This window comes from Mchenga conophoros, linkage group LG3 (assembly GCF_057382185.1).
Source record: "Mchenga conophoros isolate Kocher_MC1m ecotype Shallow Benthic linkage group LG3, M_conophoros_male_GT1.1, whole genome shotgun sequence".
In the NCBI taxonomy this organism is placed as follows: Eukaryota; Metazoa; Chordata; class Actinopteri; order Cichliformes; family Cichlidae; genus Mchenga; species Mchenga conophoros.
In genome coordinates this window covers 84,463,962-84,491,828 of record NC_140528.1, presented here as the reverse complement: position 1 = coordinate 84,491,828, position 27,867 = coordinate 84,463,962, and the positions used below count along the sequence as shown (strand labels likewise).

General features: G+C 42.0%; 1 protein-coding gene and 2 pseudogenes across 2 annotated transcripts in view; 2 read left to right on the top strand and 1 right to left on the bottom strand.

Moving 5' to 3' along the window:
- The window catches only part of LOC146581185 (NACHT, LRR and PYD domains-containing protein 12-like), a 503,983-nt pseudogene that overhangs the window by 103,064 nt on the left and 373,052 nt on the right, over nt 1-27,867 (bottom strand). The gene's annotated exons all lie outside the window — the stretch shown is intronic.
- Nucleotides 76-3,193, top strand: LOC146581197 (DENN domain-containing protein 4C-like). The gene is made up of 6 exons (XM_085250950.1): nt 76-173; nt 426-479; nt 1,943-2,060; nt 2,587-2,743; nt 2,873-2,937; nt 3,057-3,193. Exons 3-6 carry the CDS (start codon nt 1,952-1,954, stop codon nt 3,191-3,193), a joined length of 468 nt encoding a protein of 155 aa, XP_085107076.1. The 5' UTR covers nt 76-173; nt 426-479; nt 1,943-1,951.
- Nucleotides 1,363-11,712, top strand: LOC146581196 (zinc finger MYM-type protein 1-like; annotated as a pseudogene).

Sequence of the window (27,867 nt, the reverse complement as noted above, 5' to 3'; positions counted from 1 at the left end):
AGTGCTTCGTTATCCAATCCGTTCCAGTTGTTCACAGGGGACATCCACATGACTGAAAATCCAGTCCTCGTTTCACTGCTACTTTACACTCCGCTCGTATACACCTGCGGACACACTAGCGTACATGCGGCAAACAGCAAGAAATCGTGGATATACGCAAGTTTTTCAAGAAAGTAAGTCTTCATCACTGGCTGGTAGTAACAATTAGTTAGCTCCAGCTAACAGCAGAGAGTCCCATGTAAATGATGAACCAGGTGCTCCCCATTTTGATAAATAAAAACCTGGCTAGCGCACTAAGTTAAATTGTTAGCACAATGTTAATTTCTGTCACTCGTTTTAGCTCTGAAAAATCGAGCTGAGCTCATTCAGGTATGGTCATCATCAGTGGAAATAATAATAATCACTCCATCCCCATTAACCTGTAGGAGTCAGGGCAGAGGAGCACAGAGAGGCAGAGGGGAGAGACGTCTGCTGGAGAGGTGAGTCAAAGGATGGAGTCATTTGTGATGCAGACAGTCTGATTAGAATTTTATGGGACTCAATATGGATATGAAATATGAAACATTTCAGTCACGGTACAACATATAAGACCTGTTTAACTTGAGCTTTTATTTAGGAGAGTCAAGGTTAGAAAGTGGAGAGAGCAAAGAGAGATATGTATATATAAGTCAAATTAGCCTGACTCACATATTTTTGAGGGTTCTATTTAATTTTACTTCAATTCAAGTAATTTAGTAATTTTTTCAGGGCTTTAAATTGCAACCATTTTAGTCACATGCGTGCTCAAAATATAATGTTTGTAACTTCAAAATATTTGGGAGCAACAAATTACTGTGGAGCGGGAGCAGAAGTCATGATATTAGCAATTTACATTACAATTCAGTATGGTTTTAATGTATCTTGAAGGGTGAGGCAGAAGGGGAGGCTGAGGGAGAAAAAGGTCAACAGGCAAGTTCAAGTCAGAGAGAGCAAGGAGAGACAGAGGAGCTGCAGCAAATGGATGGAGAGGCAGAGGAAGATCAAGTTATTACAGAGAGAGGAGAGCAAACAGGCCAAGAGAGGGAAAATGATGAAGCAGCTGCAGCAACTCATTCTACTACAGCGTTTGATTTAGGTGACAAAGACACAGGGCCCAGACAGGTGAAGCTGAAGAGCTATCCACATGATACTTTTGGTACACAGAAGCGAGCATTTAACCACAGCTGGTTTGAAAAGCACAACTGGTTAGAATATTCAGTCAACCAGAGTGCAGCTTTCTGCTTCCCATGTAGAGTGTTTGGCAAAAACATCAAACATGATAGTTTGGTCAGTAGCGGTTGCAAGAACTGGAAGAAAGCTTTAGTCATCTTTGGCAAGCATGAGATGGCTCAAACACATAAGGACAGTGTTGTTACATGGAAAAGCTACCAGGGAACTAGCAAACAGGGAAACGTTGCACAGGTGATAGCAACTGCAAATGTGAGTGAGATAGTCGAAAGAAGAGAGTATCTCAGACGAATTGTTGCAGTCACCTCTATGTTAGGGAGACAGGGACTCCCTTTTCGTGGCCATGATGAAGGTGAAGACAGCCCAAACAGAGGGGATTTTCTTGCGTGCATGGAGCTTTTGAAGGAGTTTGATGCTTTTCTTCAAAAACATAATCCCCCATCAAATGCACAGTATATCTCGCCAACATCCCAGAATGACCTGATTGACTGTTGTGCCCAGGAAGTTACTAGTGTCATTGTATCTGAAATGACAAAGTCTAAAGTCTATTCCATCCATAAAAGATGAAATGCAGTGACTGTAATAGACTGAAGCCGGCAGTGACGTGCACACCACCTATAAGAAGGCTTCAGTCATCTAGACCCAACACAGCAAACTCATTCCTTTACAGAGGATGTCCTGTTAATTAGCGAGCACCATGTAAGCTGTGCTATAATGTCATGGTTTATTCTTGCAGCTGCCTCTGATGTCACTGCCCCAGGACAGTAAGCAGGTGTACGTACAGCTCCTGTGGGACAACATCAACCTGCACCAAGAACCCGGAGAACCACTTTACCTGCTCTGGAGGACCTTTTGTGAGTGTGAAGACAGACATTATCAGTCATTGTCCATCAGTACAGTGTCAAGTGTAGAACCTGTATTTGCAGATTGAATTGTGAGCTTTAGGATGCACTATACTGCATAATGACCACTAGGGGGCGCAAGTGTTCAGCCTTTAAACCTCAAGCAAACATATTTTAGTTCACACTAAGAAAGAAGGTATGTACTGATTTCAAAACCCCCCAAAACAAGTCAGATATGGTTTTGTGAACGGAACGTAAAAGAGCGAAAGGACGTAGAAATATACGTGTATCTACTGAACATCTCAAGTTTGAACCTCAGTGACCTTGAAATGAAATTTTCCGAAAATCTTGTGAATGCAATAACTTGGCAATGAGACAATATGGGATTTTGAAATTGATACCTTCGGTGCATGTATTAGGAGATTGAGGGGTATTTTTGTTAAAGTGTCACTGCTGAGCAGAACAGATCAGAGTGGAGGCTCTTTGCTAAAAGAATATTTCAGCAGACTCTCTGATGCTTTGGTGTTTGTGCTCCCAGTGGAGAAGAGGGGAACTCTGGGGCCAACAGACCACCAGGAGAGCCGCACTCTCCTCAACACCATTGTTCGCAACATCCAGACCAACGACGTCTACGGGCCGATCAACCTGCTGATCCGAGAGATCAAACGGCGTCCAGAAGGGCTCAAACGACAGAGGTCAGTTCTGCTCCTTCATCTATACTCACTGTTTCATATTTAGTCTTCCTTTAAGCTCTTAGTTGTGATTTTTGCTGCAGTGAATTAGAAAAGTGTCTGATGCCTCGTGTGTGTGTGAATGTCTCACAGGAGCGTCTATAGAGAAATACTGTTTCTGTCACTGGTGGCTTTGGGACGGGAGAACATCGACGTAGGTGAGTGAGATTAACTAGTGATGTCAGCTGTGACCTCTAGTGTGCTGTAAGAGTTTGAAGGTGATGAAAAGCGATGACGTGAAACGTTCCTAACTCATATCTGTGTCGTCATCATGCAGAGGCCTTCGACAGAGAGTACCACAGCGCATACAACCAGCTGAGCGCGGAGCAGCGCAAGTCTCTGCACTGCATCGATCGCCCGCCCACTCCCAGCGTCCAGTGGTGCCTTAAATGTTTTGGAGCGCCTTTCGTCTGAACTGATCCTCTCAGCAGCAGAGACACAAACTCTTACTGTTCCTGCTTCAACTTTGGGGAACAGGGAGACTTTCGGACATCTCCAGCTGGACGAACATGGTACTGCTTCCTCCGTTTGCCGTGGAAGATGACGTTGGCCGTTTCATGTTTCTTTGCTTTGCTTTAAAGAGGTTTTCCAAGCAGCTGCCTAAAAGTGGAACTGTTGTTGTAAACTTCCTGGAAAGCTGTATTGAATCTCTTCAGACTAGTTGAGTTGCTTTTCCTTACAGAAGCTGTATAAAGCGATTGATCACTGTACAGAATATCTGTGTGTGTGCATGTCAGCAGCTTTGCTCGTAGCCTTTTGCCTCCTTAAATCTGTCGTAGCTATACTCGTATCAGCTCTGTGTGAGACCGTGTACAGACTCTGACTCTAACTTTGTGCACTTTCTGAAGAAGAGTAAGTAAATCAAGTTCACCTGACTTTTTGTACAGTTTAAGGAAATCTCAGTCGAGGTTGCATTTTTGTCAACAACCCTGATTGTTGTGATCAGTCTTAATGAATGTTCACATGTACAGGCTCACACTGGGGCTCTGTGCAGCTTTGTGTTGGAGCATCACATTTAAATGGGAGAGGACTGAGGCTTTGGACAATCACTAATTATCAATCACTAAAATAGATTCATAACATTCCAGATGCCCTGTGCTCAAAGCAGGAGTATTGATCTCTGTGATAACACATGTGACAGCAGCTGTTTGGAAAGTAGAGATCATGAAAAACAAAGACATCAATCTGAAGCATGAAGGTGCCACACCACTGATTAAAAACATCAGAGGAACACAGACAGCAGAGGTGTGCTGGCTTCAGTCGGCCTTTTTAAAGCTGCATTTTTAACAGTAACATACTGTGTTTGTTCAGCTAACATGTCTTATTCTGATCATAACTCAGAGCTGTGACTCTCATTCTCTACTCTAGCACAGAGTGAACCGCGACGGTTCAGACAGGATCTCTTTTATGGTTTACATAAAAGTGCAGAGGGCTCTTGATGAGTGCTGAAACTGTGTCAGGACAGAAGGCCTTTGATATTTGACATTCCACTAAAAACAGTGAAACAGGCGGGAAAACAAAGTGCTGCGATGAATTGTCGGGTAAAGATGGACCTGTGTGTTGACTTGAGTGTGAGTGTGGCGCTGTACTTGTACAGATGAGAAAATGTGTTGTAAAATATTCCATTTGCACTGCATAGATTAGAACCTGCTCTTAACCCACATCAGAATATTAACAATTTACACCATTTTTCATCCAGAAAAAAAAATCTCAATTATTTATTTTTGTATTGTTGACATTTGGATTGCAGCTGCTGTGCTAACTTCGAGTTTTTATAACTAGCTGCCCCCGTTTTCCCCTTGAATCCGTGTTAGGGGAGTCCAGCCGGTGTTGACTTAGTAAATCTCCTCTTGGAGGATGTACAGAAAAGTTTTTTAAAGGTTCTCTTACCGTCCTGTGGAAAGGAAATGAATGTCTACACATAAGTGCGCTGCAATAAATGAGTTTGTGAACTGATTGAAAATGAAATTTGTCCTTTTTTTGTCTTTGTGTTAAGAAGAGTTTATATTTATTGCCAGATTTAAACATCTGCCTTTGTAACACTGCTGTTGCTCATTTCTCTTCATTTCTGTTTTCATGGAAAAAGATGTAATCTTCCTGTCATCCACTGCCAGGAAATCCCATTTCTCCCAAAAGATCCATCCACCCAGCCAGTTTTAGAGTTGTGTGGGGCTCGAGCTTATCCTATCAGAGGTATCCCCTGGATGATGATCGGCAGTCTTTCGAGCCTTTTGAGCTCACACAGAGACAGACAACCATTCATACTCACATTCACACCTATGGGAAATTCAGAATAACCTGAATTTTTTAGAAAAAACTGACTTTTTTTAAATACAAACACTTGATGGTATGTGTGTGTTAGATCTTTTTTTTTTCTAAAAGCCAATAAATAACAAAACACACATACACAAGTTTTCTTGCACTCATTTTCACTCTAGACCAGGGGTGTCACTCGAGGGGATGCACAGTACAGTAGTGCAATTCATCCTGATCGGTGATTGGTCAAACGTCTTCTGTGTTTACGTTAAGTTACAGAGTCTGGATTTAGCGGAAATTACACGCTGAATAACGCGTTTTTCTTTGTGGTAAATGTTAGCCGCGCGCTATGACATCTAATGTATTACGCTCATTTCTAGTCTTTTCAGTGGCTACAGCTGCTTTTCGTAGCTCGTTACAAACGATCTGAGATATAGATCCACTTCTGTCTGGCGTAGGCTGCTCACTAGGGCTGGGTATCATCACTGATTTCTATAATCCATTCGATTCCGGTCCTGATTCGATTCAACTTAGCCTCAGACAGTCAGAAATATTATAATTCTGATAATTTATCAGTACTGATCAGTGTTGGTCAAGTTACTTGAAAAAAGTAATCAGTAATTAATTACTGATTACTCCCCCAAAAGTAATCCCGTTACTTTACTGATTACTTATTTTCAAAAGTAATTAATTACTTAGTTACTTAGTTACTTAGTTACTTTTTAAAAACACGATTTACAACCTGAAGAGGTGATAAAGTGATAGATCTTTCAGCCCAATTCTACTTTTTCTACATAATCCATCATACAAAATGTAATCAAATGGAAAAGTCTCTTTTTTTAACTTGTTTTATCAGTTTTAATCTTTTAACTTTATGCATCAAGCAAAACATTTAATTATATGCAACATTCTCTGACTTGAATAAATTAGTTTAACATTTAAACCTATTTTCTACACATTCCAGCACATAAAATAAAATATTTTTTGTGTTTTCACTCACTCTTTCAAACAGATGCAAGTAAAACACAGCAGAAAATAAATAAAGTCAAAGACTCAGCGGTCCTTTTGCTCTATTTTCACCTGTAAAGCAGGAGCAGGGTAGGCGGAGGGTTACCCTGGTGTAGGTGTGCTGCGGTCAGTTGAAGAATCTGCGCGAGTGTCTCTGTGAGTTTCCCATCACGTCGTAGCTACTCGGTGCTTGCTCGGAAGTTTAGGGGTTTTTTTCGCTGTAAAAAGAAGTTTTCTTCCCACGCACGATGGACGCTAATGTTTTTGTCACTTTTTATGGAATCAAACTCAAAGTAAGGTCAGTACTTCCACACTTTAAACGCTGCACGCTCATACTCTCTCCTGCACTCGATATATTATCCATTGTTGATCTGCACACAGCTGCTGTCACCAACGTCGCACTTGCTTACGTCACTGTCATGAGACATTCTCGCAAAAAAAATCACGGTTTTAGTAACGCAGTAACGCAGCGTTCCTACGGGAAAGTAACGGTAATCTAATTACCGATTTTGCAATAGTAATCCCTTACTTTACTCGTTACTTGAAAAAAGTAATCAGATTACAGTAACGCGTTACAAGTAACGCGTTACTGCCCATCTCTGGTACTGATACACATGACATTTCATCAGAACTGTGAACATCACAGCAGATCCCTTTGTTTTAAAGTAACTGAGAATAAAACACAGAAAAACATGAAGGAGATTTTCCTGGTCTGGCTTTTTAGAGCAGATAACCTTAAAAATATTCTGCAATATTCTGCAATTTTGCATAATTTAAAGAAGTTTAAATTTCTTCAGTATTGAACAGCAGAAATTAGGCTTTCTTGTCCGAGGTCATTTAAGTGAAAAAAAGAAAAAGACAGCGCTGTAAACAACGGTAGACTGGTGGGTAATAAGCGAATGAATACTATATACTATATATAGTAGGAGACAAAGGCAAAGGCTTTAATCTCACCGAGTCAGTTTGCCTGAGTGAATAAAAGCAGTAAAACATGACAGGATACTGTCAGGAGATACCTTTGTGATATGGACAATGTCCAGAAATATGTCAACGGATAAAATTTTGAGATATCCCCTAAACAGACAAGATTGGACCCCGAAAAATGTCAATTCCTGATACCAATCCATAAAATATAGGTGTCATGTCCGAAAATTTTATATGCAAAATTTCAATTACAAATCTGAAATTTGTGTTTAAGGTCATATTGTTGTGCAGTCCGTTCATGTATATTACGGTTTCCGTCACAAACATACTTGAAAACATACTTGACAGAAACGCAAATAAGGACCGCCCTCAGCGGACACGTCAAAACTTCGTGCAGATGTGTCCCTCTTTTCTGTTCTGTATGTTGACAGACCGGAGGGACATCCGAGTGACTACACCGGCAGCAGAAAAGCGGCGCACTTACCTCTTACACCAGGTGTGACAAACCCCAATATAACGGCTGAAACAGAAGAAATAAGAAAAGGATCATTATCTTCAGCATTGTTAATAAAGGTAAGATGTACAGACTTGCATTTAAAATACAAACACTTGAAGGCAGCTGACTGAAGAGACGGGTGATAATTTTTATTTATTAGTATTTTATTGACTGATTTTTTTTAAACATTCGGTGACTGATGACTGCGAGTCAGTGACATTCAGTAACTCCAAAGCAATTTCCCTCTTTCAAAATAACTTTTTAGGCGCTTTCAGGTGACGCTCACACGTTAAACATTCGCACATGCAAGTCTTAGGTAAGCAGCCAATTTCACTGCGTGAAAAATATGTAAGAACCAGTGAGAGGCAAGTGAACAAGACAAAAATATGAAGATGCGTACTCAGAGTGAGGGTAGTCTGTGGTTCTGTATTCATTCTTCTTTCACATTCTGGTTTAGATTTATAATCACTGTTTCACTGCAGTTGATACTTGAAATGAAGGATCAGGATATAATTATCTTCTTCAGTTTACAAAGCTAAGTAACTTAAAGATAAAATGTACCAGTTCTTAATTTTGGTTTATCCATTAGCTGCTCCAAGTTGATTCAGTTTTACTCGTTTAAATTTCTTTGGACGCGTCTGCAGTTGTCGTGTTTGTGACTTATGATTTGCTCTTGTTTCTGACAGACTTGAAGCTACAATGGATGGAGACGGTGAACAAGCCGCTCGGGCAGAGCTGTGTGTCCTGCACCTGAGATCCTTTCAGTTGCACCTCATCTATGACCAGACTGACCGACTGGCTGCGATCCTTTACTATGACAGAGAGAAACTTTGTGAAATATTCCTCCAGACAATCACGATGGTGTTCTTCAGGAGCTGGATTCACAGGCCTGAGTGACCAAGACCATCAGTTACTTGCCCTTATACAGAGAGCAGCTGGGAACCTCTGAAGGGCCTCCAGCATCCAACAGTGCCTGCACAGATTGAACATTGTTGATGTTGTGTAAACTTCAATAATGAATGAATTAAAATAAATAATTAAAATGTACTTTCCTTGTTATTATTCCATACATTCATTTAACCAACACATTTGTTATATTGATGACTGCTTTTCAAGGGCTGATCACCGCTACTAACGTCCCTGGATGGACTGACAACATCCGAACAGTGACAGCAGTTCTCATGACTGAGGGCTTGGACCAACTGCAATATATATTCATTTTTAGAATTGATATTTTGTGTTAACTGCAGTTAGGCTCAAAGTGTTAATGCTATCTTATTTTAATAAACAACACTGCCATATGCAAAACTAGGGGTGGCAAGAGATTATGTTAGAGACAGTGGCATCGTTAGGCCTATTTTAGGGGTGCTGAAGCCTCCCTAAAATATTCTTAAGCCCCCCTAAATAATTTGGTGTTTTGTTTTTTAGATTTTTTTTTTTTTAACTTATTCGATTTTTTTTAACAGAACTTGCAGTCAAATTCAATATAAAGATGCAGGAATATGAGTTTAAAGAAATAATAATATAAACCTGTCGCTACTCACAAAAATATGATCATAACTCGGTGGTCCCTTTCACTTTACACTGTTAAGGTAGCGTCAGTGCTTCGTTATCCAATCCGTTCCAGTTGTTCACAGGGGACATCCACATGACTGACTCACATATTTTTGAGGGTTCTATTTTAATTTTACTTCAATTCAAGTAATTTAGTAATATTTTTCAGGGCTTTAAATTGCAACCATTTTAGTCACATGCGTGCTCAAAATATAATGTTTGTAACTTCAAAATATTTGGGAGCAACAAATTACTGTGGAGCGTGAGCAGAAGTCATGATATTAGCAATTTACATTACAATTCAGTATGTTTTAATGTATCTTGAAGGGTGAGGCAGAAGGGGAGGCTGAGGGAGAAAAAGGTCAACAGGCAAGTTCAAGTCAGAGAGAGCAAGGAGAGACAGAGGAGCTGCAGCAAATGGATGGAGAGGCAGAGGAAGATCAAGTTATTACAGAGAGAGGAGAGCAAACAGGCCAAGAGAGGAAAATGATGAAGCAGCTACAGCAACTCATTCTACTACAGGGTTTGATTTAGGTGACAAAGACACAGGGCCCAGACAGGTGAAGCTGAAGAGCTATCCACATGATACTTTTGGTACACAGAAGCGAGCATTTAACCACAGCTGGTTTGAAAAGCACAACTGGTTAGAATATTCAGTCAACCAGAGTGCAGCTTTCTGCTTCCCATGTAGAGTGTTTGGCAAAACATCAAACATGATAGTTTGGTCAGTAGCGGTTGCAAGAACTGGAAGAAAGCTTTAGTCATCTTTGGCAAGCATGAGATGGCTCAAACACATAAGGACAGTGTTGTTACATGGAAAAGCTACCAGGAACTAGCAAACAGGGAAACGTTGCACAGGTGATAGCAACTGCAAATGTGAGTGAGATAGTCGAAAGAAGAGAGTATCTCAGACGAATTGTTGCAGTCACCTCTGTGTTAGGGAGACAGGGACTCCCTTTTCGTGGCCATGATGAAGGTGAAGACAGCCAAACAGAGGGGATTTTCTTGCGTGCATGGAGCTTTTGAAGGAGTTTGATGCTTTTCTTCAAAAACATAATCCCCCATCAAATGCACAGTATATCTCGCCAACATCCCAGAATGACCTGATTGACTGTTGTGCCCAGGAAGTTACTAGTGTCATTGTATCTGAAATGACAAAGTCTAAAGTCTATGCCATCATGGCAGATGAGGCAAGGGATGAAAAGGCAGAGCAGTTAGCTGTTTGTGTCAGGTACGTGTCAGAGGGGGCAGTGAAGGAGCGTTTCCTTGCACTAGCAGAGATAAAATCATTTGATGCCCAGTCCATTGCAAATGAGATTCAGCAGCAGATCCAAAACTATGGTCTTGCAGAGCTTAAGTGTGTAGCACAAACATATGATGGTGCAGCCGTTATGAGTGGCTCCACTGGAGGTGTACAAGCACATTTTAGAAGGCTCCATCCTGAGGCTATCTATGTGCATTGTTATGCTCATCAACTCAACCTGGTTTTGTGCAATACTTGCAAGGCTGTCCCAGAGGCTGTGGAGCTTTTCAGCTTGTTGGAGTGTGTGTATTCTTTCTTCAGCACCTCCCTAGTCAATCATCATAAGTTCATGGAGACTCAGGCAAAGCTTGGATTGACAAAAACTGAGCTTGTGCAACTTTCAAACACTCGCTGGGCATGTCAGTTGCTATCAATCAGTGCAGTTCTTGAGACATTGCCTGCCATTTTGGAGTGCCTATCTGCAATTGGATCCCCCATAGCTGTTGGTCTCAGAGCAAAGCTCTACAAGTTCTCAGCAGTCTATGCACTACTGATGTTTAGTCTATTCTGTCGGTAACCAAAGGACTCCACAAATTCCTGCAGAAAGAGACTTTAGACCTGGCAGAAGCTTTTATCTGCAACAAGCGTGTGTGACACACTTGAGGGCAAACACTCAGATGCATTGCTACAGAGCTGTATGAGAAAACCAAGGCCCTGTGTAACACCCACAGTATCCCTGAACCAGGTGCCAAGACAAGGCACAAACAGAGGAAATGGAGGAATTTTGTCCTGGAGGCAACTGTGGGTTCACGCACTGAATTGAACAACTCAGACACATTGAAAAGAGAGTTACTTTTCCCTTGTGTGGCTCGGATGGTTGGCGAGCTTGATCAAAGATTTTGCAGTGTAGATGCAGGGCTGCTAAAAGGCGTCCAGGCATGCAGTCCTAAATCTGAGAACTTCTTGAGTGAACCACACTTGAATGAACTTGCAAAGCACTACAGACTTGACCTGAAAAAAGAGGAGGTTCTGGTGGCCAGAAACTTTCTTACCAAAACACAGAGGCTGGATGTCCACCCAAAAATATGTTGTCTGTGTACAACCTCCTTGATTCAGACATGTTTCCCTCTCTGAGGGCAACCATCCAAGTTGCCCTAACAGTGCCTGTCAGCAGCTGCTCGTGCGAACGGTCCTTTAGTGCACTGCGTCGGCTGCACTGCGTCGGCTGCACTCCTGGCTGCGTCAAACAATGGGTCAGAAAAGACTTCACAGTCTTGCAGTCATGTCTATTGAAAAAGACACGCTTCAGCATCTGAGTCACAACAGAGTGATTGACCGATTTGCCACTCTTAAAAACAGACGTCATTCTTTGATGCTTCCACCCACCAAGTAACTGGTGATTGCAGCCAGAAAAATGTACTTTTTTATTTTCAGTTTTTTTCTTGTTATTGACGCGGCAAACACATTTCCTCTGTTTTCTTGTTGTACTGTATTATAAAGCAGACTGAAATAAAACAATAGATCTATTGGTGGCCTAGGATGTTTAATCTGTCCAAAAAAGTAGGAAAACAATTTCTCAGTCTTTGTTTTCTGTTTGTGAAATTTTGTGCTCATTCACTACGTTCGTTCATATCGTGTGTATCTCTTGGGGGTTAAGCCCCCCCCCCCCTGTCCTTAAAACCTAGTGACGCCCTTGCTATCAACTTCAAAATGTGTGTTTTGAAAGGTTTTTTAAGAAAAAAAATTAGGACAACATAGCAAAAAAACCCATCACTTTTTATTGTCTTCATTCATGCTCAGTCATCCAGGTAAGGAAATCCCTAAAACTGATTCTGTTCATCTGGACGTGGCGTTTTCAGTCGAAGAAATTCTACTACCGGTAAGTGACTTCTTCAGTCTCAGCTGACTGCAGGTTTCCTGAGCCTTTTAACAGTACATTTGCATAATGACTTAAACTAGCTTCACTGACAAACAGCGGGCTATGAGGTCAGTTTTATGATCGTTAATTTTATATTAATGCTTTGAGTAAATGTGGATATTTGTCAAAGCTGGGAAGGCACCTAAAGAAAGCTCCAGGTGATCCAGGAGAGAAGGACAACTGCTGCCTTATCCTGTACGTGTCAGGAGTATCGGAACAGCTGAGACATATTTTTTCTAAACAACGCGTCTCTGTGGCTTTTAACCCCAAACACTATGTCAAAGATTGGCAGGTCCCCAACTCAAGGCAGAGTAATATAGTGTACACTGTTAAGCGCCAGGAGGATTGCCATGATTTATACATCAGAGAAACCAAACAACCTCTGGCGAAGCGGATGGCACAACACAGGAAAGCTACCTGGTCAGGCCAGGACTCTGCAGTCTATTCACACCTACAGGCCAGTGGACACTCTTTCAATGATGAGGATGTAACATCCTGGACAGGAGGAACGCTGGTTTGAGCGCAGAGTCAAGGAGGCCATTTACGTGAAAAGGGAAAGACCATCTCTGAATCGAGGAGGAGGCCTAAGGGTATATCTGTCACCATCTTACAATGCTGTGATTGCAGCCATTCCCCAACTCTGTGTGAATGGTACTCATGACCATTGATAGCACACCGATAAAGAGGACCAGCTCTGTCCTGGACAGTCCCATAGACTGCAAAGAGATGGTGGGTGAGAGGAGGATGTTAGCCAAGCTGACATCTATTATGAACAACAGCTTGGCTACCAGGTTGTCTATTATGAGCCTGCAGAGGCCCTGAGCAGCTCTGTTACAGGACAGAGGACTAAACTGCAGCAGCTAGACTGTACAATATACACGTAATCAGGGCTGTGCAGAGATGTCCGATGAGGAAGGTGCTTAAAGGAGCACACAGGACCAGGCTGAACAAAAACAACCCACATTAATCAAGAATCTAATATAAAATCGTATCATACTATATCACTGTCATCAGGTGGGAACAATGCAAAGCAAATGTAGCCTATGTTTTACCTGATGGTTACAATGTTGCTGCTGCTCCTGCTGCTGATTGTGCTGCAGGGCAGGGCTGTGCTGATCTGAGAAAGTAGACATTCAAAAGTCCATAGGAGACACTGTATCTGATTAAACAAGTGTTATGAGATAATAATTATAAAATGACAGCACTTGGAATCATGAGGCAAGAGGATTAATAAAACTGTGGGAAATAAACTACGGTCTGTCTGTGACTCACTCTTCTTCCTCCATCTCCTCATCTCATCTACACACTGGGTTTGTCTCAGTAGAGGAGCTTTTTCTAGATCCTGGCAGCTCCCAGAGATGGTACAAAGTTTTTGTCACGGTTCTGGGTCCGTGGACCCAGTATTTTGAGTTTATTATATTTCGGTTTAATTCTGCTTCATGGATTGTTTTCTTATTCTCGTAGTGATGATGATTATTATTAGTTTTCTTGTTTCTGTTTATCCGTGCTTAAGGATTTGTTCTCGGTTATATCTCACGTTTAGTTTAGTTCAGGTTCCATGTGTCGTTCTCTGTCTGTCTGTCTCTCAGTGTCAAGTCTGCGTGCTTGTTTAGTAATTCATGTTTCCTGTTTTATTGTGAAAGTCTTTGTCTTATGTTAGTGTGTGCAGCTTGGTTCCCCCCGTCTCGTTAACCCCGATCTCTCCCAGCTGTGTCTCCCTCCTGTGTGTGTGTGTGTGTGTGTGTGTGTACTCTAAAAACTATTGTTTAAGCTCAACAAAAAAATTAACGCAACAGTTTCCATTACTCTTTTTGAGTTACGATAACTTATGTTGAAATTAGATTGAACCAACAAACTATATTGAGTTAGGGGAATTAACTTTTCCTCCATAATCAAAGGTGATTTTAATTACCATTTATGTAATATTTGGTAGCTTAAAAACATATTTTTAAGTTGTTTACTCATAAAAATTATCTTCCTCCAATTACTTTTTCCACATTATTTAAAATGATTTTTAAGTGTTATGTAATTAATTACAGCAATTACAAAAACAATTTTTTAAGTTCATTATTTAAAATATTAAGTTGCTGATTTTCATCATTATTAACATCATTTTAGCTTTCTCTTATTTTTTATTGTAATAGCTTTTAAGAAAGGAATTCATTCAACTTTTTTTTTTTTATCAAAAAACTTTATTTTTTAACTGTAGGCATTTCAACACTTTGTATTTAAAAAGTGAAAATAAACCAGAAATTTAGATTTATACCATCTCAGCCAAGTTATAGTATATGCCTTTATGTATTTAACACCACAGAAACAAATGTGGTTCAATTGGTTAAAAAAACTTAGAAAACATTTTGTTACAGTAATACTTCCATGCAAGTGTTCAGTAAATGTTAACTTTCAATGCCTACCAAACTTTACAAGATCTTGCATCTTTCTATGACACAATGCAGCAAACACCTTTAAGATCAATGTTACACATACAGGATTCAAAACAGTTAACAATTTTTGAAACAGAGTCAACATCTTTAACATAATGATGGTTCCATCAAGGTCAAGGAACAGCTTCTGAACAACTTCAAAAGTATATTTCAGATCCTTGCATTAGCTCAGATTGAGAGCATATATTATGCCCATGAGCAAAACACAGCACCTTGGGAAATTCTGGCCCTCCATGATTTTTGTTTCCTCCACCACAATGGTTGCAGTCTTATGGTTAGATCCAGGGGTGTACCGGTCACTGATGATGGCAGTTTTCATCACCTGCCTTTCAAGGTTGGCCTTAAGTTCTTCGGTGTTAACTTAAGGCCAACCTTAAGTTAAGGAATTAATAGGTTAGTGAATTATAGATTAGACTTTTATACTTACTGAAACTTAATGAATTCAGATGATCAATGGAACACACACACACACACACAATGCTGAATTACTTAAACCGAACTCCATGAAAAGGTCCTCTTCCTTCTCTCCAAGGAAAGTGATAAGGCAGCAGATGGCTACTTCTCTGCGTGTTTCAATTGTATTGTGCTATTTAAGAAAAAATAAAGTATGAGTATAAAATACATGGGTGACTGCCAACAAAGTGCATTTCAAAGCTACCCAAAATCTAAATAGTTGTCCTACCTCAAGAAGCATGTCCTTGATCTGCCTGATTCTCACTCCCTTAGCTCCTCCCCTTGATAAAATGACATCCATCAGTTTTGGGGTGCAATGGTCAAGTGTAGCTATTCAAGGCTTACAGTGGTTATTCTCTTGAACTCCTCCTTTATCTGTAGACCACAGAAAGAGAAGAATTAAACCTTGCAGACTATTAGCTATACTGCATTAATGAATGCTCTAATACATTATTTAAAGAGGATAGATGTGATCTAAGGCTACCCCAAGTTTTGAGGGAACAAAAACAATCTTGGTGAAGACAAGGGAGACTTCGCCACCATAACCGTGGTGTAATCTCTAATGCTTTAGCAACCCTGTTTTTGCAGAGGTTTCGAATTTGCACATTGTTCACTCCCAGCCCATTTTGTAAAAAATGTGTCCCAACTTAACAAAGCACTAATGACCCTAGATTATCACACTATACTAACTGCTTACATAAAGTCTTAATGTTAAGTAGATTCACATAGCCCATGCCAGAATAATGCTATTGGAATGACATTAACAATATTTCACACAGTCTGATTAAAAACAAAAAACAAAAAACAAAACAAAGATAGCTACAGCTCTTAAGATCAAGAACAATACTTACTTTAAGCTGTATCACAATACTAACCAAAATCAATGTAATATTACGTATGGGTCATGCAAGTTTTATAAAGATATAAAATAGGTGAGCCAGATGGAAAAAAGAAGCCTCTAGGTTATCCCTCTGAAAGAACTATTCACAGTTTAAAGGCTTCTAATTTTGGTAAAAAGAAAAACAAAATCAGCCTATGATCGAAATTAGATTGCACTGTGTAGCAAAACTTTAATCATGCTTTTCCTAGCCACAGTTGCACTCTCTAGCTGAAGACTTTTGTCAAATGAAACTTTAAGTCTTATCCTCTGCTGTGCTAAAGTTTAGAATGGCTAGCATTAGCTACATGTGGTAGTGCAAAGTATTTCCTTATCTGTATGAGCATCACATCATACACAAATCCACTACAGGTGACTAGCACAAATGCTTTGCTTTGGTAGAACTGTTATTTGTAAATGAAATGTTACTTACCTTGAAATGTTTTTTACAAAAGCTTGCACCATGCAACGCAACATGTGTGAATTTGCCCGGGCTAGTTAAGTCAGTAGGGGAGGGAATTTGAAATCAGAAGTTACAGTGGAAAAAAATAAGTTATCTATTCAATTTCTTTAAGTAATTACAACTTGAATTTTATTTTGAACCCACTAACATTGGGATTTAATTTCAAATTACATATAAAATTAATTCAATGTAATTACCAACATTATTAATTCAACACAACCCAAAAAAATAAAGTTTGCAACTTAGAAGGTCTATCTTAATCAATAAATTAGAATTTTTATGTTGCAGCCATGGATTTAATCAAGTGGTGGTAAAAGGCCTGATGAATTACTTTTTAGAGTGTAAGCAAGTAGTGTGTGTGTGTGCTGCTGCTGTGTGTGTGTGTGTGCTGCTGTGTGTGTGTGTGTGCTGCTGTTGTGTGTGTGTGTGCTGCTGTTGTGTGTGTGTGCTGCTGGTTGTGTGTGTGTGCTGCTGGTTGTGTGTGTGTGCTGCTGTGTGTGTGTGTGTGCTGCTGTTGTGTGTGTGTGTGCTGCTGGTTGTGTGTGTGTGCTGCTGTGTGTGTGTGTGTGCTGCTGGTGTGTGTGTGTGTGTGCTGGTGTGTGTGTGTGTGTGCTGCTGGTGTGTGTGTGTGTGTGCTGGTGTGTGTGTGTGCTGCTGTGTGTGTGTGTGCTGCTGTGTGTGTGTGTGTGTGTGCTGCTGTTGTGTGTGTGCTGTTGTGTGTGTGTGTGTGTGTGTGTGTGTGTGCTGCTGTTGTGTGTGTGTGTGTGTGTGCTGCTGTTGTGTGTGTGTGTGTGTGCTGCTGTTGTGTGCTGCTGTTGTGTGCTGCTGTTGTGTGTGTGTGTGTGCGTGTGTGTGTGTGCTGCTGTTGTGTGTGTGTGCGTGTGTGCGTGTGTGTGTGTGCTGCTGTTGTGTGTGTGTGCGTGTGTGTGTGTGCTGCTGTTGTGTGCTGTGTGTGTGTGCTGCGTGTGTGTGTGCTGCTGTTGTGTGCTGCGTGTGTGTGCTGCGTGTGTGTGTGCTGCTGTTGTGTGTGTGTGAGCTGCTGCTGTTGTGTGCTGCTGCTGGGTGGGTGTGCTGCTGTTGTGTGCTGCTGCTGGGTGGGTGTGAGCTGCTGCTGTTGTGTGCTGCTGCTGGGTGGGTGTGCTGCTGTTGTGTGCTGCTGCTGGGTGGGTGTGAGCTGCTGCTGTTGTGTGCTGCTGCTGGGTGGGTGTGTGCTGCTGCTGTTGTGTGCTGCTGCTGGGTGGGTGTGAGCTGCTGCTGCTGTGTGTGTGTGTGCTGCTGTTGTGTGCTGCTGCTGGGTGGGTGTGAGCTGCTGCTGCTGTGGGTGTGTGGTGGAGATATAAATTTTTACTGCAAGAATTTTCACAATAGACATAATGTCTGAATATGCTAATATTCTCCTAATTATTACTGTTGATTCCTTGGTAGGCCAAAACCCATAAAACATTTCAAAATAATTTAATAATAAATTATAATCATAAGTAATACAAAAAATAAATAAACACCAACCTATGCAAATGTATTCTGTCAAGGAAAGACGATCGTCTATATAAATATGTGTCTGAGAACAGGAAAACTGTCTCACAGCTTCATGTCGTCATCCAGGAATGGGGAAAAAGCTTAGCAGACTGATAAAGAGGACCAGCTCTGTTAGCAGCACTGTTACAGCCATGGTGTAGGACGGAGGTCTATTCCATGTCTTTGATCATCAGCCAGACTGTACAATACGGACACATGTAACAGACACATACGAAATTATATGCGCGTGTGGTTATAGCTGTTTTATCCCTACACCATTTATTTTTTTGTTTCCATTTTTTCTAATATATTTCTAATTCACTTTTCCTCAATGACCCTTGTGCAGCTGCGACATTTCAGCTTCCACAGTGGGGGGATATTAAGTCTACGACTGTGATATAAACACGTTTGTGCTCCTTTGTACTTGAATCAGGTATTTAAGTAGGCCACCTGACTACGGAGGATATCTCCTTCCCATCTATCTTTCCCGGTCGAAAAAAATGGGGAAATGTGGAAGCCACTTCCTGCGAAAAAAGGGGAGGAGATACCGTAAGTGCACCATTTAAGAGCTTACAGCTCCTCCCCTCCTTCAGTTTCAGGCGTTCTCCTCCAGCCACTGTGCCCTTTTTGCATATCACCTGCTGAGACAAACCTCGGTGGCGCTTATAAAGGCTGAAACAGACGAAATAAGAAAAGGATCAATATCTTAATGTAGCACTTATGTGGAGTTACATAAAGTACCAATGGATAATTACTAAAGTAATAAGCAATTTGGGCTAGTGTCAGAAGACTGAGAACGACTCTTAGAGCTCTGGTACACGAATGGCAGAGAAACCAGACAAACACAGTTATGTGGCTTTAAAAGTACTTTAGTGATGTTAAGCCTTGTAAAAGAAATTTGTAAACAACACAGTATTACAACAGGTTTTAACAGAATGTCAAGTATAAAAATTTCCCCCAAAGTAGCAAAAAAAAATAGAATTAAATAAAATTGTGCACAAGTAAAAGAATTAGTCTTTTTTAAGTCCAAATGGTACCGGTGGGGCCCATAGAATTCGTCTGACAAGGAGTGTGTGTGTGATTGTCTGTCCTACCGTACTACTTGTACAGTAGAGGATTGTAGTCCATCAATGTGCAAATGAGTGTGCGTGTACATGTATATCGTCTCCTAGGATCTTGGGTTGGCTCGCCATCCAGTGAACACTGGAACACTCTGGGTTCTGGAATCGCTGACCTGGTCTTTGGATTCGTCCCATATAAAAACCTGACCTATAAACAATGGCCAAATATATGTCACATGCCCTTTAAGGATAACTCTCACAAATTAAACTAAAGTAGTGTCACAGTGCAGTAACTACTATTCAGATCAGCTATCATCAATTCAATCATCATCAGTTCAGTCATGTTGTACAACATTAAAATATCAAGTTTCAAAGGTCAAAGTAGCAATATCCAAAATTTCACAGTATCAAGGTTCAATTATTTGTAACCTGCAGTAACATTAAAGATTATCTACAAGGTTTTAAACATTCAGGAATTATAGTCACCATATAATTCACTTTCATTGTAAACATTAATTACATCGATCAAAATAAACTCACTGTACATATATATCTAATCACAAATAAATAAGTATATTACCCCTTTTAAGAAATGGAATAATATGCAAATGCTTATCAGAAATTGAACAAAGTGCAAATAATCAATTTCAATAACACGTAAACACAAGGACTCAGTCCACAAATAGGAGTATTAAAATAGACGTGCTTAATCCCGCTTGTACCATAGGCCTACTAGTACAAGTGGAAATACACTAAAAATTACCTCCAAGTGTTCAATACTGAGTATTGTAAAACAACCGATTGACATCAAAATTTAAACAGGAAGCAGGATAAAGTCTGCTTACAATTATCTCTCATAAAGTTATTTTTAGCTGCTTTAACCATTTACAACTTTTCACATGTTAATGACTTAGTTAATGCTCTAACTAGCATAACAACAGTGCGTTTCAGAGACATCGAACAACTGTACCCACACTCCGCACATCACGTGTCTGATTAGCCACATTTAGCTTACCGCCGTCGAGTGGATGCTCAGCATTTACATGGAGCCACAGCTCAGTAAACCCTCCGGTTTCGCTCTGCCCTTGACAACAACAAGTGCAAATACATAATTTGTGAAAAATATCAGTTTAGATGGTATTTCTTTTAACTCGTTAGAGGTTAATTTCTCCAGCTTACCGATAACAAAAGTTTTAGTCCGTCTGCTCTGTTCGGCTGTAGAAGCAAGAGACTGAAAACTTGGGAGCTGGTACTAAGGAGGGACAAGAGCTGCCTAGAGCTTCACCGATTGGCTGACATGTGAGGAGTGGAGTAAAACAATAGGCTCTCATCAGAGCTCATCAACCCTCTGAGAAACTTAACCCTTGTTTGACCAGAGCATATCATATATAATCTGCATCCCTTCTATGTTTAAATAATTATTTTGATCTCATTTCACTTTCATTAACCGGGACAGTAAGAACAGAACAATGAACATTAAATGTTTTAATTTTTCTTCTCTTTCTGTTTGAGATGATTTTAGGAACTGGGTTACACCCTCCCCTCTTGAATTCATGCAAGTCCCTTTGCATGTCTACTGTGAACTGCATCATCTAAGAACAATAATTCAGCTTTAGAATTTAAAGAGTCAATGAAAGCTGTGGTTAAACCCTGAAATAATGATTTGACCACAGTGACAAGGGGATTTCCCAATTCAGCATAGTCTAGCCTTTTTGGTGGCTGGCGACTTCTTTCTGATCTTCGAACAGGAATTTCTTTGCTTGTTTGTTCATCTCTCTCTTTGTTTACTGTTTCCCTGTCAAATATCAAGTCCTCTCCTTCCTCATCACTCCCTAACATGTCCGAAAGAAGTAGGATTTGTTCATCCCTCATGTCAGGGCGATCCGTAGAAGGTAAGTCTCTTTCCTTTTCAGGTTCGTCATTTCCGGGTAAGTCTCTTTCCTTTTCAGGTTCGTCATTTCCGGGTAAGTCTCTTTCCTTTTCAGGTTCGTCATTTCCGGGTAAGTCTTCCCCATACAAGGCTTCTCCATAACTCGCAATCTGATTGTCATAAGGTTGGTTATGGTCAGCATGACTGGCTGGAACAACATCGGAGATGGTGTCTGCACAAGCTGGAGCATTACCAGCCAACTTGTCTTGATCTGCAGTCACATCATCTTGACCAAGACTTGATTTATGGGTCAGCAGAAGATCTCGCTTGACAATGTACGCCGAGTCATTTGGCACTGATCTATCTGTAAACCAGTGGACTGAAACAATATCATCCTCGTCCGAGGGGTGATCTGCTCTTTCATTGTCTTTCTGAGTGGTCCGTCGCGTTCTGGGCCTTTTCTTGGGTTCTGGTTGTTCAGGTTTCACTTCCTTGGCTGCAGAGAGGAACCCACAAGGGAGTAAGAGGTCTCTGTGTAGGGTGCGTATGGGGCCATCCCCGCCCTCTGGTTTAACGGTGTAGACAGGGAGGTCTCCAGCTCGTTTCACCACCACATGGACGGTCTGCTCCCATTTATCGGCGAGTTTGTGTTTTCCTCGAATGCGTATGTTCCTGACCAGCACTCGGTCCCCGATTTCCAAGGTAGATGTGGTCACATGTTTGTCAAATCTGGTTTTGTTCCTTTCGGCTACCTTTGCAGCACTCCGTGTAGCTATTCTATAGCTCTCCTCAAGATGGGATTTGAGGTCCTTAACATATTGGGAGTGTGACTTGTTTTGTTGTTCTCTCACAGGTAAACCGAAAGCCAAATCGACAGGCAACCGTGGCTGACGCCCAAACATCAGCTCATACGGTGTGAATCCAGTTACCTCGTTCTTGGTACAGTTGTACGCATGAACTAAAGGCTTTACAAAATCCTTCCAATGTGACTTGTCTTTGTTCTCCAGAGTTCCAAGCATACTTAAGAGTGTTCGGTTAAAACGCTCCACCGGGTTGCCCCTGGGGTGGTACGGCGTAGTCCGAATCTTCTGTATGCCTGCTACTTCACACAGCCCCTTGATCAACTGAGACTCAAAATCAGGCCCTTGATCGCTGTGTAATTTTTCAGGAATGCCATAGTGTACTATGAAATGGTCCCACAGACACTTTGCGACAGTCCAAGCTTTTTGGTTCGATGTTGGGATAGCGACTGCATATTTAGTAAAATGATCTGTGATGACAAGAACATCTTTCACATTACTGCTGTCTGGTTCAATGGATAGGAAATCCATGCAGACTAGCTCGAGGGGTCTTGTCGTCATGATATTCACCAAAGGTGCAGCCTTCTCAGGTAACGTTTTCCTGCGCACACACCTGTGGCAGGTCTTTATCTTTTTCTCCACATCTGAGGACATTCTTGGCCAATAGAACCTGGCTCTGACCAGATCGAGTGTGCGCTCTATTCCCATATGACCCATATTGTCATGTAGGCTTGTCAACACAGACTCTCGCAGGTCTTCAGGTAAGACCAACTGGTAATGTTTATTACCGCCTTCTCTTCGTGTTCTGTAGAGAATGTCATTGCACAGCTCGAACCTGTTCAACTCTCTCAGCAACAGGACTACGTCTGGAAGTTCTTTCCTCAATGTGGGAGGGGGTTTCTCCCCACTCTCCATCTGGGTAATAACATGTCTGATGCACCGATCAGATCTCTGGCTGTCTCTGAGATCTGCCGGTGACAGGTGGGGAATGATGTGTAAGCCTCCCAATGTTTCTTCCTGCTCAAAGCTGTCAGGTATAGCATCTCCAGAAATGGCAAGACTTTCGACAAGGGTTATACCTGCATCATCACCCAAAGCTTCAGAGGTGGTTGAATGATAAACAAACTGTCTCTCACAGATAGCATGAACAACGTCCTGATCGACTGAGTCAATATTGTCTGGATCTGACAGATGTTGTTTTGCGAACTGGCATATCCGGTCTCTCTCTTTTTGAGATGTAAGGTCATCAGGTAGCCTGCCATGAGGACGACGCGAGAGTCCATCGGCATCTCCATTTTGTTTTCCAGAACAATACTGGAGTCTGAAATTGAAGGTAGAGAGGGACGCCAACCACCTGTAACTGGTTGCATCGAGTTTTGCTGAGGTGAGGATGTAGGTCAGAGGGTTTGAGTCTGTGACAACGGTGAACTGATTGCCATAGAGGTAGTCACTCAGCTTCTCTGTTACAGCCCACTTTAAAGCCAAAAACTCGAGCTTATGTGCTGGATAGCGGGACTCACTACTTGACAAACCTCTACTCGCATAGGCGATAACCCGCAGCTGTCCCTCCTGCTCCTGGTATAAGGCTGCTCCAAGGCCCGTAGTGCTCGCATCCGTATGAAGGATGTAAGGCAGCTTTGGGTCAGCAAAGGCCAGGACTGGAGGCGACGTTAGCTTGTCAATGATAGTCTCAAATGCTTTCTGGCATGCAGGGGTCCACCGTCCATAAAACGGCTCCTTTGGATCATGATACTGATTACTCCTCCCTTTTGATTTGCAATGCTTCCTCAGTGGTGGATAACCGGACGTTAGATCGTTCAGCGGTTTCACAATACTTGAGTAGCCTTTAACAAACCGTCTGTAATATCCACAGAACCCAAGGAAGGATCTCAGCTCCTTAAGGTTCTGAGGGACTGGCCAAGTTTTAAGTGTGGCTGTCTTTTCTGGGTCAGTTTCTACTCCGTGTAGAGAAACAACATGCCCCAAGTACCGAACTGAGGACTGGAAGAACTTGCACTTCTCGGGGGACAGCTTTAAGCCATACTCCTTTAAGCGTTCCAGGACTTTCATGAGTCTGGCTTCATGCTCCTCAAGGGTTTTCGAGAAAACTATGAGATCATCCAGGAAAACAACAACTTCCTTCAGATTTATGTCTCCCATGCATCTCTCCATAAGCCTCTGAAAAGTACTTGGCGCGTTTGTCACTCCCTGTGGCATACGGTTGAACTCCCAGAAACCTAGTGGACAGACAAAGGCAGTCTTGGGCTTGTCACTCTCTGCAACTTCGATCTGATAATAGCCGGATTTAAGATCGAGTGTACTGAACCACTTGGAACCTGAGAGTGCGGTGAAGGTGTCATCCAGTCTTGGGAGGGCGTATGCATCTTTCACTGTTTGTAAGTTTAACTTACGGTAGTCAACACACAGACGTACCTGACCGTTCTTCTTCCTGACCACAACAATTGGCGAAGAGAATGGGGACTCGCTCTCGCGGATTACTCCAGTTGCGAGAAGCTCTTGCAAATGCTTTCGAACAGCCTCTATGTCGTGCGGGTGAATCGGTCGGGCTCTGTGTTTGAATGGTGTCTCATCTGATAGCTTAATGTGGTGTTTGACCTTGTCCGTCCTTCCAAAATCCAGATCAGTCTGGGCGAAGACCTCTGGCATACTGCTCAGCTTTTGAGTAATGCGGTCTTTCCAGTCAGAAGGGATGGGAGAGTCGGCAAAGTCAAATGTCACACTAGAGGTCCTGGATGGTTCACACTCTGATGGCTCACTCACAATTTGTTTGTGAGATAGGACAGTCTGTATTGCACTGAGTTCTGCAATCACACTCTTTGCTGGGATGGTAATGTCATGCTCTGACTCATTGGAAACTACTACAGGTAGCTTGCACAACTGGTTATTTGGCAAGTCAAGGAGACAGGTTTGCACCAAAAGCCCTCCAGGCAGGGAAGATACTGAAGGATATTCCAACAGGGCAGATCTCTCAGTGTAAAATTCCTTGATTGATACTGTCCCCTCCAGAACGACTGTTTTCCCAGCTGGGACGTTCACTTCATCCTTGCCACGCATCCTCACTAATCCAACGTTTTCATCTGAACCTTGCTTTTGCCGCAACTCCAGTACTTTGAGTACGGTTCTGTACCCATGAGGAATGGGATGGTAGCCCTCTGGGTTTGCCTCTCTGTACATTTCATACACTACATCAAGAGTGTTTGTTCCTATCAATACACAAGACTTCGTTAATGTCCCGGTGTCTGGGACTACTAGAGCTAGCGTTTTGACTTCTAGTTCAGCACCAAGAAAGTCTTTAGGAAAGGTGATTCCAATCTCAACATAACCCAGGTAAGGTACAAGCTGCCCATTGGCCCCTTCAACCTCCAGAAGGTCATGTAGTGGCTCTATCTGTTGCTCAGACAAATACTGGTCATAGTAGGACTTGGTGACAGTGGTCACTTGAGAACCTGTGTCAAGGAGACAACTGCACACCTTACCTTTGATCGTGACTTGACCTGTACTCTTTGTGCCTATGAGCCTCTTAGGTAGTCTGAAAGGTTGTTCTCCAACATGGGATTGACTCAAAGTGGCCTGTGCTCTTGGTTTAGCTTGACTTCCAGATTTAGCGGGACGATGTTGACCTGCTTCAGTCCCAGTTTGCCCCACAACTGAGACTGCGTCTAAAAATCCTGGTCAGCAGATGGAGTGTTTTGCATCTCCCAAATGCGACGCTTCTCTCTCAATTGCTTCCTCTTATCAGCGACAAGAGTGGGGTCTGGGTCATTACTGCAACTTGCTGAGATGTGGCCATCCTGACCACACTTGAAGCAGTACCATGGTTTTGGCTGGGTGCTCTGCCGCAAGTTGGCAGGCTTCGCACTTGTGACCTTGATGCTAGGTGTTGCCATAGCCATCTCACATAAATCACACTCGGCCTTGTCCTTAGGCTTCGAGCTTTTCTTTTGTTTCTTTGCCATCAAATTAGTAAGCTGACTCTGTAGGGATGCAACTTGCTTCCTCAGATCTGTCAACGGGTCAGAATCAGATTGAGTCACTGCCTGTAGCTCACTACAGGTGCAAGTCTTTTGACAGTGCGCCACAACCCGCTGCCGGGTTGAGCCAAGGTGTTTCTTCATCCGTGTAGCTTTAGCTGCCAGTCTATCTTCTTCTGTCCGGAGCATTAATAGAAGTTCTGAGAATGTTGGGGGTTGGCTTTTCTTGTTTTCAAGATTAAGATCTGAGAGCAAGGTGTGGTCCCAACATCCACGACAAAACTGCTTGAGAATGTGTTTATCGGCATCCCCAGCAGAGACTCCTCCCCTCTTCAGAGTAAGGTTCAATGCGCCCTGAAGACGGCAGAGGTACGCAGAGGCCTTTTCACCAGGATCCTGAAGAGTGTTCATGAATTGGGCGAAAAGCTCTTCTCCATCTTCCACTGTTCCAAAAGCTGCATCCAACAACTGAAGGTAAGTCTCAGGTGTAGCTTCTGGGCTCAGTCTGTTGACAATGTCAGCTGCAGGGGACAACAAGCTCTCAAAGATCTTTCTAGATTTTTGAAGTTCAGACATGGCAGGGTCTTTCCTGAGAAGTTCGACATGTGAACGCCATGTGTCATAATCTGTCTCACCGCTGGGTCTGGGGATCCTGCCAGAGAATGACCGGAGTCTCATTGGAGAATATGAATGTGCAATCAAGTCATCTTTCTTCACGATGTGTTCCACAATGACTTTCTGAATTTCAGGTGGGTTGAAACTGTTTGCCGCACTAAATGGGCTCTTTTTGAAATCAACAGGTAGGTGTGGCTCCGCACCACCTTGAATCAATCCTACCTGGGGTGGATCTTCAGAAAACTGCTGGCGTGCAATCTCAGAAGTTTCAAGAGAGGGGTGAAGCTGGTTCTCCCTGTCTGGATCCTCAACTTGCATGGAGGAGAGCATACATTCATCATCGGTCTCTGAACTCCCAATGATTTCACTGATCTCTGTCATCATCGACTTCAGTACCTCTTCAAAACTTTTGCCACTCAGTTTTGCCACCTGCTTTATTTCATCTAAGTAGGACTTAGTAGCACTGCCACCCACCTTGGCAGTGTAAACGCTGGAGAGAGCTCTTACATGGTATTTTACACCGGGCTTCCCTTCAACTTCATATGTGTATGGCAAAAGATCAGTTAAGGCATCAATGGCGTTACCACTTCGGTACGCGACGATCAGGTTTTTGAAAAATTCTGAGTTTGGATCTACAACTGGGATGGCTCTAAAGGTACCATACTGCTTCAAAAAGTCAAGAACCCCTTCATCATCCGATGAATTGAGTGTACCACTAACAATTACTGCATTGGGGACTTTGATACCTGAGCTCAATACAAAATCCATCTTGTGGCAATAGCAAAAGATGTTTCAATGACAATACACACTTTAAGGAGGTTTCACTGCTGATATTCATGCACCAAAGAGCTCCTGGCTGGCTCGCCACTTTTGTAGCACTTATGTGGAGTTACATAAAGTACCAATGGATAATTACTAAAGTAATAAGCAATTTGGGCTAGTGTCAGAAGACTGAGAACGACTCTTAGAGCTCTGGTACACGAATGGCAGAGAAACCAGACAAACACAGTTATGTGGCTTTAAAAGTACTTTAGTGATGTTAAGCCTTGTAAAAGAAATTTGTAAACAACACAGTATTACAACAGGTTTTAACAGAATGTCAAGTATAAAAATTTCCCCCAAAGTAGCAAAAAAAAATAGAATTAAATAAAATTGTGCACAAGTAAAAGAATTAGTCTTTTTTAAGTCCAAATGGTACCGGTGGGGCCCATAGAATTCGTCTGACAAGGAGTGTGTGTGTGATTGTCTGTCCTACCGTACTACTTGTACAGTAGAGGATTGTAGTCCATCAATGTGCAAATGAGTGTGCGTGTACATGTATATCGTCTCCTAGGATCTTGGGTTGGCTCGCCATCCAGTGAACACTGGAACACTCTGGGTTCTGGAATCGCTGACCTGGTCTTTGGATTCGTCCCATATAAAAACCTGACCTATAAACAATGGCCAAATATATGTCACATGCCCTTTAAGGATAACTCTCACAAATTAAACTAAAGTAGTGTCACAGTGCAGTAACTACTATTCAGATCAGCTATCATCAATTCAATCATCATCAGTTCAGTCATGTTGTACAACATTAAAATATCAAGTTTCAAAGGT